The sequence below is a fragment of the Astyanax mexicanus genome, chromosome 15, assembly GCF_023375975.1.
Source record: "Astyanax mexicanus isolate ESR-SI-001 chromosome 15, AstMex3_surface, whole genome shotgun sequence".
Classification (NCBI taxonomy): domain Eukaryota; kingdom Metazoa; phylum Chordata; class Actinopteri; order Characiformes; family Acestrorhamphidae; genus Astyanax; species Astyanax mexicanus.
Genome location: NC_064422.1, coordinates 41,119,047 through 41,134,431, shown reverse-complemented (window position 1 = coordinate 41,134,431; position 15,385 = coordinate 41,119,047). Strand labels below are relative to the sequence as shown.

At 43.2% G+C, this 15,385-nt stretch overlaps 1 protein-coding gene across 4 annotated transcripts in view; it reads left to right on the top strand.

The window, feature by feature from the left end:
* usp54b (ubiquitin specific peptidase 54b) overlaps window positions 1-15,385 on the top strand; it is a 207,348-nt gene that overhangs the window by 146,634 nt on the left and 45,329 nt on the right. For all 4 annotated transcript variants that reach the window (XM_049464549.1, XM_049464548.1, XM_049464547.1 and 1 more), the window contains 5 exons: window positions 1,584-1,689; window positions 9,792-9,938; window positions 11,627-11,776; window positions 12,708-12,879; window positions 13,803-13,979. In XM_049464549.1, the coding sequence (XP_049320506.1) occupies window positions 1,584-1,689; window positions 9,792-9,938; window positions 11,627-11,776; window positions 12,708-12,879; window positions 13,803-13,979 (752 nt within the window). The remainder of the gene's footprint in view (window positions 1-1,583; window positions 1,690-9,791; window positions 9,939-11,626; window positions 11,777-12,707; window positions 12,880-13,802; window positions 13,980-15,385) is intronic.

The window sequence follows — 15,385 nt, the reverse complement described above, 5'->3', positions numbered from 1 at the left end:
ACGAGCTCTTTACACAGACATGAAGTTATGCCTGACACCTTTATTAGACATGATTAAACTGGCAGTAATCAGGATGGACAATGAAACTGAAACACCTGTCATCATTTTAGTGTGGGAGGTTTCATGGCTAAATTGGAGCAGCCTGGTGGCCAATCTTCATTAATTGCACATTATTGCACCAGTAAGAGCAGAGTGTGAAGGTTCAATTATCAGGGTAAGAGCACAGTTCTGCTCTAAATATTGCAATGCACACAACATTATGGGTGACATACCAGAGTTCAAAAGAGGACAAATTGTTGGTGCACGTCTTGCTGGAGCATCTGTGACTAAGACAGCAAGTCTTTGTGATGCATCAAGAGCCACGGTATCCAGGGTAATGTCAGCATACCACCAAGAAGGACCAACCACATCCAACAGGATTAACTGTGGATGCTGTAAGAGGAAGCTGTCTGAAAGGGATGTTCGGGTGCTAACCCGGATTGTATCCAAAAAACATAAAACCACGGCTGATCAAATCACGCAGAATTCAATGTGCACCTCAACTCTCCTGTTTCCACCAGAACTGTCCGTCAACACAATCTCTAAAACCAGGTGTTTCAGTTTCATTGTCCAACCCCTGTAATCTCAGTGTCTTCATGAGGGAGAGTCACCTGAAATAGTTTTCTCAGCGTCTTAAAGGAAGGAGTTTCTAGAGGTGCTGAACAATAGTTGCTGCTTTTCCTTCACTTCTGTGAAAGAAGCTCCAGCTCATCCCAATTAAATCACCTCAAATCACCATCTCAGTTCATCAGATTTAGATCAGGGTATTAATGTGGAGAATAAATACTCTTTTTTTCTTTTTACCTTGTAATTCTACATAAAATGTGTTTCTTAATTGCAAATGCATGTCTTTAATATGAATCTACAATATAGAAAATACAGAAGTTAGACAATGAAACTGAAACACCTGGTTTTAGAGCACAATAATTTATTGTGGTGACGGACAGTTCTGGTGGAAACAGGAGAGTTGAGGTGCACATTGAATTCTGCCGTGATTTGATCAGCCGTGGTTTTATTGGAGTTTTTTGGATACAATCCGGGTTAGCACCCGAACATCCCTTTCAGACAGCTTCCTCTTACAGCATCCACAGTTAATCCTGTTGGATGTGGTTGGTCCTTCTTGGAGATATGCTGACATTACCCTGGATACCGTGGCTCTTGATGCATCACAAAGACTTGCTGTCTTGGTCACAGATGCTCCAGCAAGACGTGCACCAACAATTTGTCCTCTTTTGAACTCTGGTATGTCACCAATAATGTTGTGTGCATTGCAATATTTAGAGCAGAACTGTGCTCTTACCCTGATAATTGAACCTTCACACTCTGCTCTTACTGGTGTAATAATGTGCAATTAATGAAGATTGGCCACCAGGCTGCCCCAATTTAGCCATGAAACCTCCCACACTAAAATGACAGGTGTTTCAGTTTCATTGTCCAACCCCTGTACATTCAATATTTTTTTCTGGTGCAGTTTGTGTATTTATTGTATTGATTACTCTGCTGGTACTTGAGGACACGTGTGTCTCTCTGCTTCTCTGCTGCAGTAACCAGGCCGTGCGGATGCTGGAGTGCAGAGAGAAGCCCACGCCGGACATGTTCGGGGAGCTTCTCCGCAATGCCAGCACCATGGGGGACCTGCGCAACTGCCCGGTGAGCATGCGCACACACACACACTCTTACACACACGCACACACACACACACACACACACACACACTCTTACACAAGCAATTACTTTATCCTTCACGCCTCCTCCTGAAAGCACAAAGACTCTTTTTTGCTGGTGCTCAGAGATACAGCCGGCTGTGGAAGCTGCCCGATCCTGCTGACCGGCTCTTTGTCCACTCTGTTCTCCACTCCACACCAATCTGCTCACTTCAGACTGTCCCTCCCTCTTTCCTGCTCTTTATTTTATCTGTCGTCAGCGTTATTACTATACTGAATTATATAATATATATGTACAGCTCTGGAAAAAATAAAAAGAGCACTTCATTTTCTGAATCAGTTTCTCTGATTTTGCTATTTATAGGTAAATGTTTGAGTAAAATAAATAAAATAAACATTGTTGTTTTATTCTATAAACTGCAGACAACATTTCTCCCAAAATCCAAATAAAAATATTTTATATAAAGCATTTATTTGCAGAAAATGAGAAATGGCTGAAATAAGCAAAAAAAAAAAAAATCTAACTTTCGGAAAACAAGTTCATATTCTTAAAGTAGTTTTAAGAGTTCAGAAATCAATATTTGGTGGAATAACCCTGGTTTGTTTTTAATCACAGTTTTTTTTCATGCATGTTGGCATCATGTTCTCCTCCACCAGTCTTACACACTGCTTTTGGATAACTTTATGCTTTAACACTCCTGGTGCAAACATGCAAGCAGTTCAGTTTGGTGGTTTGATGGTTTGTGATCATCCATCTTCCTCTTGATTATATTCCAGAGGTTTTCAATTTGGTAAAATCAAAGAAACTCATCATTTTTAAGTGGTCTCTTATTTATATTTCCAGTATACTGTAGATCCAGAGATTAATTACCAGGGAGTACTGAATAATTACTCAGTAGATGGCACTGAACTAATGATTATAATAGTTCACTATTAACTCAACATGAATTACTGATTACTGAATTACTTACACATATCTCCTGTAGAACTACTTACTAATTACGTCTCCTTTATAGTAACTACTTATTAATTACTCCTCACATCAACATGAGAGAGAGAGAGAGAGAAAGATAAAGAGAGAAAGAGAGAGGGGATGAGACCGAGACATAGATATAGAGAGGTAGAGAGAAAGCAAGAAAGAGAGGGATAGAGAAGGAGAGCAAGAGGTATATAGAGAGAAAAGAGTGAGAGTGAAAATGGGATGAGAGAGAGAGAGAAAGAGAGAGGGGATCAAGGCCAAGAGAGAGGGAAATAGAGAGGTAGAGAGAAAGCAAGAGAGAGAGGAGAACAAGAGGTGTATATATATATATAGAGAGAGAGAAAGATAAAGAAAGAAAGATAGAAAGAGAGAGGGGATTGAGGCAGAGAGAGGGAAATAGAGAGGTAGAGATTAAAAGAGAAAGAGAGAGAAAGAGTGAGAGTGAAAGAGGGACAGGAAAGGATATGAAGAGAGAGTTATAGAGAAGGACAGAGCGAGAGAGAGAGATAAAGAGATAAAGAAAGAAAGAAAGAAAGAGGGGATTGAGGCAGAGGGAGGGAAATAGAGATGTAGAGAGTGAAATAAAGATAGAGAGAGAGAAAGAGAGTGAGAGTGAAAGAGGGACAGGGAAGGATGGAGAGAGAGTTATAGAGAAGGAGAGAGCGAGAGATAGAGAGAGATGGATAGAGAAGCAAAGAGAGAGTGAAAGAGGGATAGAAAAGGAGAGAGATAAAGAGAGAGGGGATCGAGGCAGAGAGAGGGAAATAGAGAGATAGAGAGAAAACAGGAGAGAGAGGGATAGAGGATAGAGAAGGAGAGCAAGAGGTATATAGAGAAAAAGAGAGTGAGACTAAAAGTGGGATCGAGAATTAGAGAGAGAGATAAAGAGAGAAAGAGAGAGGGAGAGAGAAAAAGAGAGAGAGAGATAAAGAGATAAAGAAAGAAAGAGAGAGGGGATTGAGGCAGAGAGAGGTAATAGAGAGGTAGAGAGGAAAAGAGAGAGAAAGAGAGTGAGAGTGAAAGAGGGACAGGAAAGGATATAGAGAGAGAGTTATAGAGAAGGAGAGAGCGAGAGATAGAGAGAGATGGATAGAGAAGGAAAGGGAAAAAGAGAGTGAAAGAGGGATAGAAAAGGAGAGAGAGATAAAGAGATAAAGAGAGAGGGGATCGAGGCAGAGAGAGGTAATAGAGAGGTAGAGAGAAAACAAGAGAGAGATAGAGAAGGAGAGCAAGAGGTATATAGAGAGAAAGAGAGTGAGACTAAAAGTGGGATCGAGAAGGAGATAGAGAGAGATAAAGAGAGAAAGAGAGAGGGAGAGAGAAATAGAGAGAGATAAAGAAAGAAAGAGAGAGGGGATTGAGGCAGAAAGAGGGAAATAGAGAGGTAGAGAGTAAAATAGAGAGAGAGAAAGAGAGTGAGAGTGAAAGAGGGACAGGGAAGGATATGGAGAGAGAGTTATAGAGAAGGAGAGAGCGAGAGATAGAGAGAGATGGATAGAGAAGAAAAGGGAAAAAGAGAGTGAAAGAGGGATAGAAAAGGAGAGAGAGATAAAGAGATAAAGAGAGAGGGGATCGAGGCAGAGAGAGGTAATAGAGAGGTGGAGAGTAAAAGAGAGAGTGAAAGAGGGACAGGAAAGGATATAGAGAGAGAGTTATAGAGAAGGAGAGAGCGAGAGATAGAGATGGATAGAGAAGGAAAGAGAGAGTGAAAGAGGGACAGGAAAGGATATAGAGAGAGAGTTATAGAGAAGGAGAGAGCGAGAGATAGAGATGGATAGAGAAGGAAAGAGAGAGTGAAAGAGGGACAGGAAAGGATATAGAGAGAGAGTTATAGAGAAGGAGAGAGCGAGAGATAGAGAGAGATGGATAGAAAAGGAAAGAGAGAGTGAAAGATGGATAGAAAAGGAGAGAGTTAAAAAGAGAGAGAGAGAGAGAGAGAGAGAGAGAGAGTGTGAGAAGCTCAGTGGTGGAGTTTTGAGAACAGCGCTCTTTGTTTAATCCCTTCCTGCCAGGTTCTGGTGCCAGCCTGCTGCCCGCTCTCTCTCTCTCTCTCTCTCTCTGAACTGAAGCAGTGTTAGTGGTGGGCAGGGGTCAGGCTGGCAGTGTCTCTGACCGCCAGGGTTTTCTCCTCCTGTTTCCGCGCTGCCGCTGCCAGGCCGCTCGGCGGTGGCTGATGACTCAAAGAAAGCTGCTAGAACATTGGGTGCAGAACATACGGCTCCGCTGGAGCGGCGAGCTCTCTCTAAAGACCGCACTCGTTCACCCTCACACTGCCCACCCACAGCTACCCTCACACTGCCCACCCACAGCTACCCTCACACTGCCCACCCACAGCTACCCTCACACTGCCCACCCACAGATACCCTCACACTGCCCTCCTACTGATACTACCCTCACACTGCCCTCGCACAGATACCCTCACACTGCCCTCCTACTGATACTACCCTCACACTGCCCTCGCACAGATACCCTCACACTGCCCACCCACAGATACCCTCACACTGCCCTCCTACTGATACTACCCTCACACTGCCCTCGCACAGATACCCTCACACTGCCCACCCACAGATACCCTCACACTGCCCTCCTACTGATACTACCCTCACACTGCCCACCCACAGATACCCTCACACTGCCCACCCACAGCTACCCTAACACTGCCCACCCACAGATACCCTCACACTGCCCTCCTACTGATACTACCCTCACACTGCCCACCCACAGCTACCCTCACACTGCCCACCCACAGATACCCTCACACTGCCCTCCTACTGATACTACCCTCACACTGCCCACCCACAGCTACCCTCACACTGCCCACCCACAGATACCCTCACACTGCCCTCCTACTGATACTACCCTCACACTGCCCACCCACAGCTACCCTCACACTGCCCTCCTACTGATACTACCCTCACACTGCCCACCCACAGCTACCCTCACACTGCCCACCCACAGATACCCTCACGCTGCCCACCCACAGATACCCTCACACTGCCCACCCACAGCTACCCTAACACTGCCCACCCACAGATACCCTCACACTGCCCTCCTACTGATACTACCCTCACACTGCCCACCCACAGCTACCCTCACACTGCCCACCCACAGATACCCTCACACTGCCCTCCTACTGATACTACCCTCACACTGCCCACCCACAGCTACCCTCACACTGCCCTCCTACTGATACTACCCTCACACTGCCCTCGCACAGATACCCTCACACTGCCCTCCTACTGATACTACCCTCACACTGCCCTCGCACAGATACCCTCACACTGCCCACCCACAGATACCCTCACACTGCCCTCCTACTGATACTACCCTCACACTGCCCTCGCACAGATACCCTCACACTGCCCACCCACAGATACCCTCACACTGCCCTCCTACTGATACTACCCTCACACTGCCCACCCACAGATACCCTCACACTGCCCTCCTACTGATACTACCCTCACACTGCCCACCCACAGATACCCTCACACTGCCCACCCACAGCTACCCTCACACTGCCCTCGCACAGATACCCTCACACTGCCCTCCTACTGATACTACCCTCACACTGCCCTCGCACAGATACCCTCACACTGCCCTCCTACTGATACTACCCTCACACTGCCCTCGCACAGATACCCTCACACTGCCCACCCACAGCTACCCTCACACTGCCCTCGCACAGATACCCTCACACTGCCCACCCACAGCTACCCTAACACTGCCCACCCACAGATACCCTCACACTGCCCTCCTACTGATACTACCCTCACACTGCCCACCCACAGCTACCCTCACACTGCCCACCCACAGATACCCTCACACTGCCCTCCTACTGATACTACCCTCACACTGCCCACCCACAGCTACCCTCACACTGCCCACCCACAGATACCCTCACACTGCCCTCCTACTGATACTACCCTCACACTGCCCACCCACAGCTACCCTCACACTGCCCTCCTACTGATACTACCCTCACACTGCCCACCCACAGCTACCCTCACACTGCCCACCCACAGATACCCTCACACTGCCCACCCACAGATACCCTCACACTGCCCACCCACAGCTACCCTAACACTGCCCACCCACAGATACCCTCACACTGCCCTCCTACTGATACTACCCTCACACTGCCCACCCACAGCTACCCTCACACTGCCCACCCACAGATACCCTCACACTGCCCTCCTACTGATACTACCCTCACACTGCCCACCCACAGCTACCCTCACACTGCCCTCCTACTGATACTACCCTCACACTGCCCTCGCACAGATACCCTCACACTGCCCTCCTACTGATACTACCCTCACACTGCCCTCGCACAGATACCCTCACACTGCCCACCCACAGATACCCTCACACTGCCCTCCTACTGATACTACCCTCACACTGCCCTCGCACAGATACCCTCACACTGCCCACCCACAGATACCCTCACACTGCCCTCCTACTGATACTACCCTCACACTGCCCACCCACAGATACCCTCACACTGCCCACCCACAGCTACCCTCACACTGCCCTCGCACAGATACCCTCACACTGCCCTCCTACTGATACTACCCTCACACTGCCCTCGCACAGATACCCTCACACTGCCCTCCTACTGATACTACCCTCACACTGCCCTCGCACAGATACCCTCACACTGCCCACCCACAGCTACCCTCACACTGCCCTCGCACAGATACCCTCACACTGCCCTCCTACTGATACCCTCACACTGCCCTCCTACTGATACCCTCACACTGCCCTCGCACAGATACCCTCACACTGCCCTCCTACTGATACCCTCACACTGCCCTCCTACTGATACCCTCACACTGCCCTCGCACAGATACCCTCACACTGCCCTCCTACTGATACTACCCTCACACTGGGCCTGTTGTTCGGGGGCAGAAAAAATAAACACATTAGGGATGCTCTGAATTAGAGCTGTATAAAAACCTGTATAAAAAAAGAAAATCTCAATATTATTCTCAATTTAAGGTTTATTTTTATTTTTTAATTTAATTTAATTTCTAGATGAGCTAAAATAGTAACAAACAGCATCATTTACAGCCAGAGCTCCAGGCTAACACAGTCCCACCGTCCCAGGAACTGTAAAAATAGCACACAGGACACGGGATTAAAGCTCTTTCTGGAAGAATTTGGTACTGAAAACCAACTTACTGGTAACACCATCTAAACTGTAAAATACACAAATAAATACATTCATTTAATAAAGTATAATTTATAAAGTATATGTACCTATATATATATATATATATATATATATATATATATATATATATATATATATATATATATATATATATATATTAGGGATGCAACAGTACAGTGTGGCCAGGGTTCGGTTCGTATCGCGGTTCTTGGGCCACGATTTCGGTTCGGTTTCGACATATATATTAATATTATCTAGCCCTAACATACAGCACGTTTTTAGCCCTTTCTATTTCAAATCAACAAGGTGCTCCTACTCACACTTGTAGTGCCAATTAATAAATAGAAAAAAGGAACAGAAAAATTAAAATCACAACATTTATTATAAAAAAGGAACACTTATTCTTACCATTAATCAAAAACAGGCAAATTTAAATAAAGTGCAGTAATATGAAATGTAAACATGAATATTATTCAATTAACTCAACCAACAAATATTGTCAGCCAGTCACATATTTTAAGAAAATACTAAACTGATACCACACTGTGCTTTATCTGCTGACTGTGTTTTTACCTTGTTATCAAACTCAACCCTGAAGCCAAAATGCGGCGCTCCATCGCGCTGACCGGGGCACAGCCCCGCCAACTGGGGCACTCCCACGTGTACCACACAGTCAATATAACGCTAAATACAGGTGATAGAAGAGTTTAGAATTTTCTGTATTTCTCCTCTCTCCTCTCGCTCCTACTCTAAGTTCTCTGCCTCTTCTACTAGTCTAAACTTTGTGTGTCCCCCGGGTCCTAAACAGTCCTGACTATCTCCCAGTAGACAAAATACACAGAACGTATCCAATCAATAACCACAAATAAAACATTAAAGTTTTGTCACCAGAACCAGCCAGAGACTGGATAAACTCAAACTTTTTTATTTTCTTAAGAGGGAATTAGCAAACTCAAATTAAAGAGTTTTTTCTTCTGCACAGACAAACCAAGTCTCCCTGAAGCTGCGGGAGTCTCCCGCATTTCGGCAGTGGCTCCCTGATGCCCGCGAGTCACATATAATCTCCCGGAATTCAGAACGAGCGCCCCAAACGCGCACACAGGCCACAGACTTTTATTCTCTAATCATGTGTGGGAAGGAGAGAGAGAAAACAGAGAGGGTTCTGATTGGCCTGTTCTCTGCAAAGAGTCTGCGAGACAGCCAATCAGTTTTTAGTGTGGGCGGGCAGTGTTTTTCCCCCCTCCTGGACGGGATTTGTTCAGAGAGTGAGAGAAAGCTGAATACTCTAAATTTTATAAAAAAAAATAAAAAATAAAAAAACGTAAAAGTAATTAATATAAAATTAAAGTTTCGTTATCATTTGGTGAGTTTGTTTATTTGATTTTTTTTTTTTTTGCCCCCTCGGTGGGGGGTTTGCAACTTGGGATGTCTGTCTGCAAAAAGTAAAAAACTTTGGTTGGGCGGGGGTGCGGTTTTGGAGTGGAGACGGAGGGAAAAGCAGGGCGGGGGAAGGAGGAAAACACATGTCCTCAGCAGCCCCTACCCCAGCCATGTGACCGAGTCTGCTATCCTACAGTGCTGCTTTACTGCACTAACCTATTATATATAAATAACCTTTAATCCTTATATTTTAGTTTATACATTTGGAAAAAGTGTTTGGCATGAGTGTTTGGCCAGCGGTGCACAATGAAATAGGAAAACTCTCTGCCCTAATGCCCCTCCTCCCTGCACTCTCTGAACAGTCCCTATTGACATAATGCATATGTTAATAAACGTTTTTGTTATAGGTATTTAATAAAATAAAAAAAAAAGGCAAATTGAATGAAAACCAGATGTAAAACAAATGTTGATATTCTACCTTTATCCCAATGTTTCGCTTGACACAGACACATAAACTCACAGGGTCTCTAAATAGCCCTCTGTGTGTGTTTTTCAGAGTAATTGTGGGGAAATGTTGCGTATCCGCAGAGTCCTGATGAACTCTCCTGAAATCATCAGTATTGGTCTGGTTTGGGACTCGGATCACTCAGACCTCGCAGAGGACGTCATCCACAGCCTGGGAACCTGCCTGCGCCTGGGGGATGTAAGACACCCATATACATACTGTATAATGTCCACTACTGTATTGCATCTCAAAAAAATAGAATATCATTAAAAAGTTATTTTATTTTAGTAATTCAGTTTCAAAATCTGAAACTCATATGTTATATATATTACACACACAGTGATCTATTTTAAACGTTTATTTATTTTATTGTTGTTGATGATTATGGCTTACAGCCAATGAAAACCCAAAAATCAGTGTCTCAGAAAATTACAATATTATATAAGATCAATTGGTACTTTTAGCAGTACTGTGGGCAGTGTACCAAGTCCTGCTGGAAAATGAAATCCACATCTCCATAAAAGTTGTCAGCAGCAGAGGGAAGCATGAAGTGCTGTAAGATTTTGTGGAAAAACAAAACTGCACTGACTTTAGACTTGATAATAAAACACAGTGGGTCAACACCAGCACTGTTTACAGAATAATTCTGCATGTGTTCCTGTGTAGCTTTAATACAGTCTTTAAAATTACCATATTTTTCGGTATATAAGGTGCACTTAAAATCCTTAAATTACCCCAATTTAATTTTACCAGTCAGGTATTAGGGATCAGTAAAGCCAAAGTGCAGGGTTATACAGAAGTTTCAGTTTAGTTCTCCAGCACTGGAGACTGAAGCAGTATTAGCATTAGCCGCTAACCACACTAATCGCTAGCCCTTTCACTGTTCAGAGGTGAGTATTATCGGCCTGTAGTTTATCGTATTAAAACAAGCTACTTAGGACAATACGCTAGCTAATATCTCCCTGGCTTACCGGAACACTAAGGGTCCCTTAGTGTAGCGCTGTTGGGCAGCAGTCACCGCTAACCATGGCTATCGCTAGCAGTTAGCTGCTAATGCTAATGCTGCTGCTCCCAGCCTTAGGGGATAAACATACTGTAAATAAATGGAGGCACTTTGCTCACCTAAATAAACAGTTTTCGGAAGAAACATCTGTGTAGATAAACATCCAGCGCTCGTTTGTCTTTAAAAGATTTTTTTTTTTAAGAATTATAGTTTTGTTTACTTAGCTTAGCTTAGCTGTACAGCTCTCTTCACCCAGCGGTGCCCAGTCCTGCTGAATTAGAAGGAAAACATGATGACACCCCTGTTCCCTACTAGTGTCGCATAAAATGCACCTTATAATCCGGTGTGCCCTATAGTGTGAAAAATACAGTAAATTTACAGTGTAAATAATCATCAAAATACAGAAAACACATGTACTGTATATTAGTTATAACAGTAAATGTAGTTAATTGTAAGTTGTAGTATGTAGATTGTATTAGATTAGTATTCCTTTAGATAATTATTTACTTTTACTTTTACTTGGTTAAAATAACTATTAATACATGTTTTACAGTGTGTTCAGTGAATAATGCGTCCGCAGCTGCAAGGACCTTCCTGAGAAGATTACATCTCAGAGACGTTTAGCTCCAGTCATGTGACTTTTATGGATATATGGTGGTGTGGAATGTATTCATTAAAGTGTCAGTGTGATGGTATAAGTCAGGACGCCCTCCAGCAGTGCTGATGAGTCAGTATCTCCCCTGATGATTTAGCCTCTCTCTCTGCAGTACAGTGTGGGCGGTTCCATATATACGTCTGAGCGGTAAACTGGACGCTTATGTCATGCGCCGTGCGATTGGCTCTCAGCGCCAAACCTCTCTCTCTCTGTCTCCGCCCCCCCCAGCTCTTCTACAGAGTGACGGACGACCGCGCCAAGCAATCAGAGCTCTACCTGGTGGGCATGGTGTGCTACTACGGCAAACACTACTCCACCTTCTTCTTCCAGACCAAGATACGCAAGTGGATGTACTTTGATGATGCGCACGTCAAAGAGGTAGGGATGCTGCAGGACACCCATCACATTTCTACAGATCTTAAAGTACATCTTTTTTAATGAGAAAACACTGACAAAATGACACTTTGACACAATGAAAAGTAGTCTGTGTGCAGCTTATATAACAGTATAAATGTATTCCTCCCTCAAAATAACTCAATATAAATTCAATATAAAATCAATATTAAGCACTGCTTGTTATTTTCCCTCCAAAATATCATGTGACTCGCTAGTGTTACTAGATCTCAGGTGTGCATAGGGAGCAGGTGTGTTCAATTTTGTAGCATAGGTCTCACACTCTCTCTTATACTGGTCACTGAAAGTTTCAACATGGCGCCTCATGGCAAAGAACTCATAGCTGTCACCCCAGAAGACAGCCCCTTTTGAAGTCTGTACAAAAGAAAGCCTGCAAACAGCATTGCAGTGGCAACCTGTGAAGCTCTGGTAAACTCTGGTAAACTAAGTAATGGTGGCCAAACAAGACACTTCAGGAACTAAGGAACTTTCACTAAGGGGTGTACTTACTTTTGTTGCGGGTGGTTTAGACATTAATGGCTGTATATTAGGTAATTTGAGGGAAGAATAAATTTAACTCTTAGAACACTACGGACGGATTTTACATCCAATATCGCACCTTGTGTTCTCAGCCTAATTACTCAATCCCTTTACGTATAAATATAATCCATATATGGTTAGAAAGGGTGGAACTTACTAGAGTTCAAAGGGTTAAACTGTTATAAAAGCTGCACACAGACGACTTTTCATTGTGTTACATTGTTTTGTCAGTTTTTTATTTTCCCATGTAAAGATATACTTAAATATCTGCAGAGATGTGAGGGGTGTACTCACTATTTCTGTGATCCTCTCTAAACAGAAGGTCGTTGTTTTCAGTGCGTCTCCAGTGCTGTGCTTGTCTCTTCACTTTTGCCAGATTGGACCCAAGTGGAAGGACGTGGTGTCACGCTGTATAAAGGGCCACTACCAGCCGCTGCTGCTGCTGTATGCTGACCCCCGGGGGACGCCTGTGTCATCGCAGGACGTGCCCTCGGCTCAGCTGGACCTGCACCACTGCAGCAAGGCTGGATACGACAGCGAAGACTCCGGTATGAAAAAATGAAAGACAGAGAGAGAGAGAGAGAGAGAGAGAGAGAGGAGGGGACAGAAAACTTGAGATAGTAAGAAAGATAAAAAAAAAGACATACCAGTCCTGTTTCAGAGGCACACTGCTCTAAACCCATACATCACTCAGTGCCCCTTTCAAACTACCTCTCCCAGTTTTTAGCCTTTTTCAAATTTGAGCTCAGGGTGGACTCAGCAAAAATATATATGTATATATATATATAATATATATAAACAATTAAGGGACCATTTCTGTTTCTAAATCAGTTTCTCTGATTTTGCTATTTATAGGTTTATGTTTGAGTAAAATGAATATTGTTGTTTTATTCTATAAACTACAGACAACATTTCTCCCAAATTCCAAATAAAAATACTCTCATTGAGAGCATTTATTTGTTCAGAAATCAATATTTGGTGGAATAACCCTGTTGGTTTTTCATCACAGTTTTCATCATGCATCTTGGCATCATGTTCTCCTCCACCAGTCTTACACACTGCTTTTGGATAACTTTATGCTGCTTCACTCCTGGTGCAAAAAATCAAGCAGTTCAGTTTGGTTTGATGGTTTGTGATCATCCATCTTCCTCTTGATTATATTCCAGAGGTTTTTAAATTTAATTTTGGTAAAATCATTTTTAAGTGGTCAGTTACTTTTTTTTCCAGAGCTGTATTGCTAGCAAATAAGAATAAAACAGTGATTATAACTTTTTAACTGGTGCAACATTTTTTTTTAAACACAGTTTGATTTGTTATTTTACTATATTGTGATTATCACTCCATAGCTTTATATATAAAAATAAAAATAGTATTAAAAACCTGAACTCGGCGGGATCTCAGCTCTATAATAGAGTCAGTGTGACTGTATTAAGAATTGAATGGAATCTTTTTGCGGTTGTTTTGTCTTCAGGGAGGGAGCCGTCCATCTCCAGCGACACCCGCACAGATTCCTCCACAGACAGCTACAGTTACAAGCACTCGCGGTCGCACCACGAGTCCATGGCCTCCCACTTCTCCTCCGACTCTCAGGGAACCGTGGTGTGTAATCAGGACAGCAGTGGCTCTCAGAACAGCATGGACTCTGCAGGTACAGCTAGCAGCGTCCCCAAAGACTCACGTACACAATATTACACTTTCAATACTGAATGTAGAGCTGAGCTGTTCTTTATAAGTAGCCAATGGAATAACATGTTGCTACCATTTATATGTTACAAATCACATGTTTATAACAGTTGGTGATTAATACAGACTACAGTGAAGCAGTTAAACTATAATCCATCCTGTGACATCAATTCTATGATGTCCATACTGTGACGTCCATATTGTGACATCCATTCTGTGACATCTATTCTGCCACATCCATTCTTAGATGTCTATTCTATTATGTCCATACTGTAATGTCCATACTGTGATGTTTTTACTGTGACATCCATGCTCTGATGTCCATTCTGTGACATCCATTCTGTGACATCCATTCCTAGATGTCTATTCTATGATGTCCATACTGTAATGTCCATACTGTGAAATTCATGCTGCGTCATCCATACTTAGATGTCTATTCTATGATGTCCATACTGTGATGTCTGTACTGTGACTTCCATGCTCTGATGTCCATTCTGTGACATCCATTCTGTGACAACTATTCTGTGATGTCCATACTGTGATATCCATTCTGTGACATCTATTCTTAGATGCCTATTCTACTGTAATGTCCATATTTTGACATCCATACTGTGATGTCCATGCTGTGATGGTAATACTGTGACATCCATTCTATGGTGTCCATGCTGTGATGTCCCCGCTGTGACGTCCAAACTGTGATGTCTATATTATGTCGTCCATTCTGTGCTGTCCATTTTGTGACGTCCATATTGTGACGTCCATACTGTAATGTCCATTCTGTGACGTCCGTACTGAGACATCCATACTGTGTCATCCATACTGTTACATACATATTGTGACGTCCATACTGTGACGTCCTTACTTTGTCTTTCATACTGTTATGTCCTTACTGTAATATTCACACTGTGATATCCAAACTGTGACGTCCATACTGTCACGTTAATATTATGACAGTTTGGTACAAATACACATACAATTGCACCTAGTAATTAATACAAAATATGGTAAGTTATCTGTTAATGTTTGTACCGTGATCTTTGTGGTGTGATATCCATACTGTGATGTCCTTACTGTGTCGTCTATACTGTTATATTTATACTGTTATGTCTATACTGTTACGTCTATACTGTGACATCTATACTGTGACGTCCATACTGTGATGTCCATACTGTTAAGTCCATCCTCTGATATTCACACTGTGACATATATACTCTTGCGTCCATACTGTATTGTCCAAACTGTGACATCCATATTATGACAGTTAGGTACAAATACACATACAATTGTACCTAGTAATTGATACAAAATATGGTAAGATAATATGGTAAATATGGTATGGTTATTGTTTGTACCGTGACCTTTGTAGTGTGA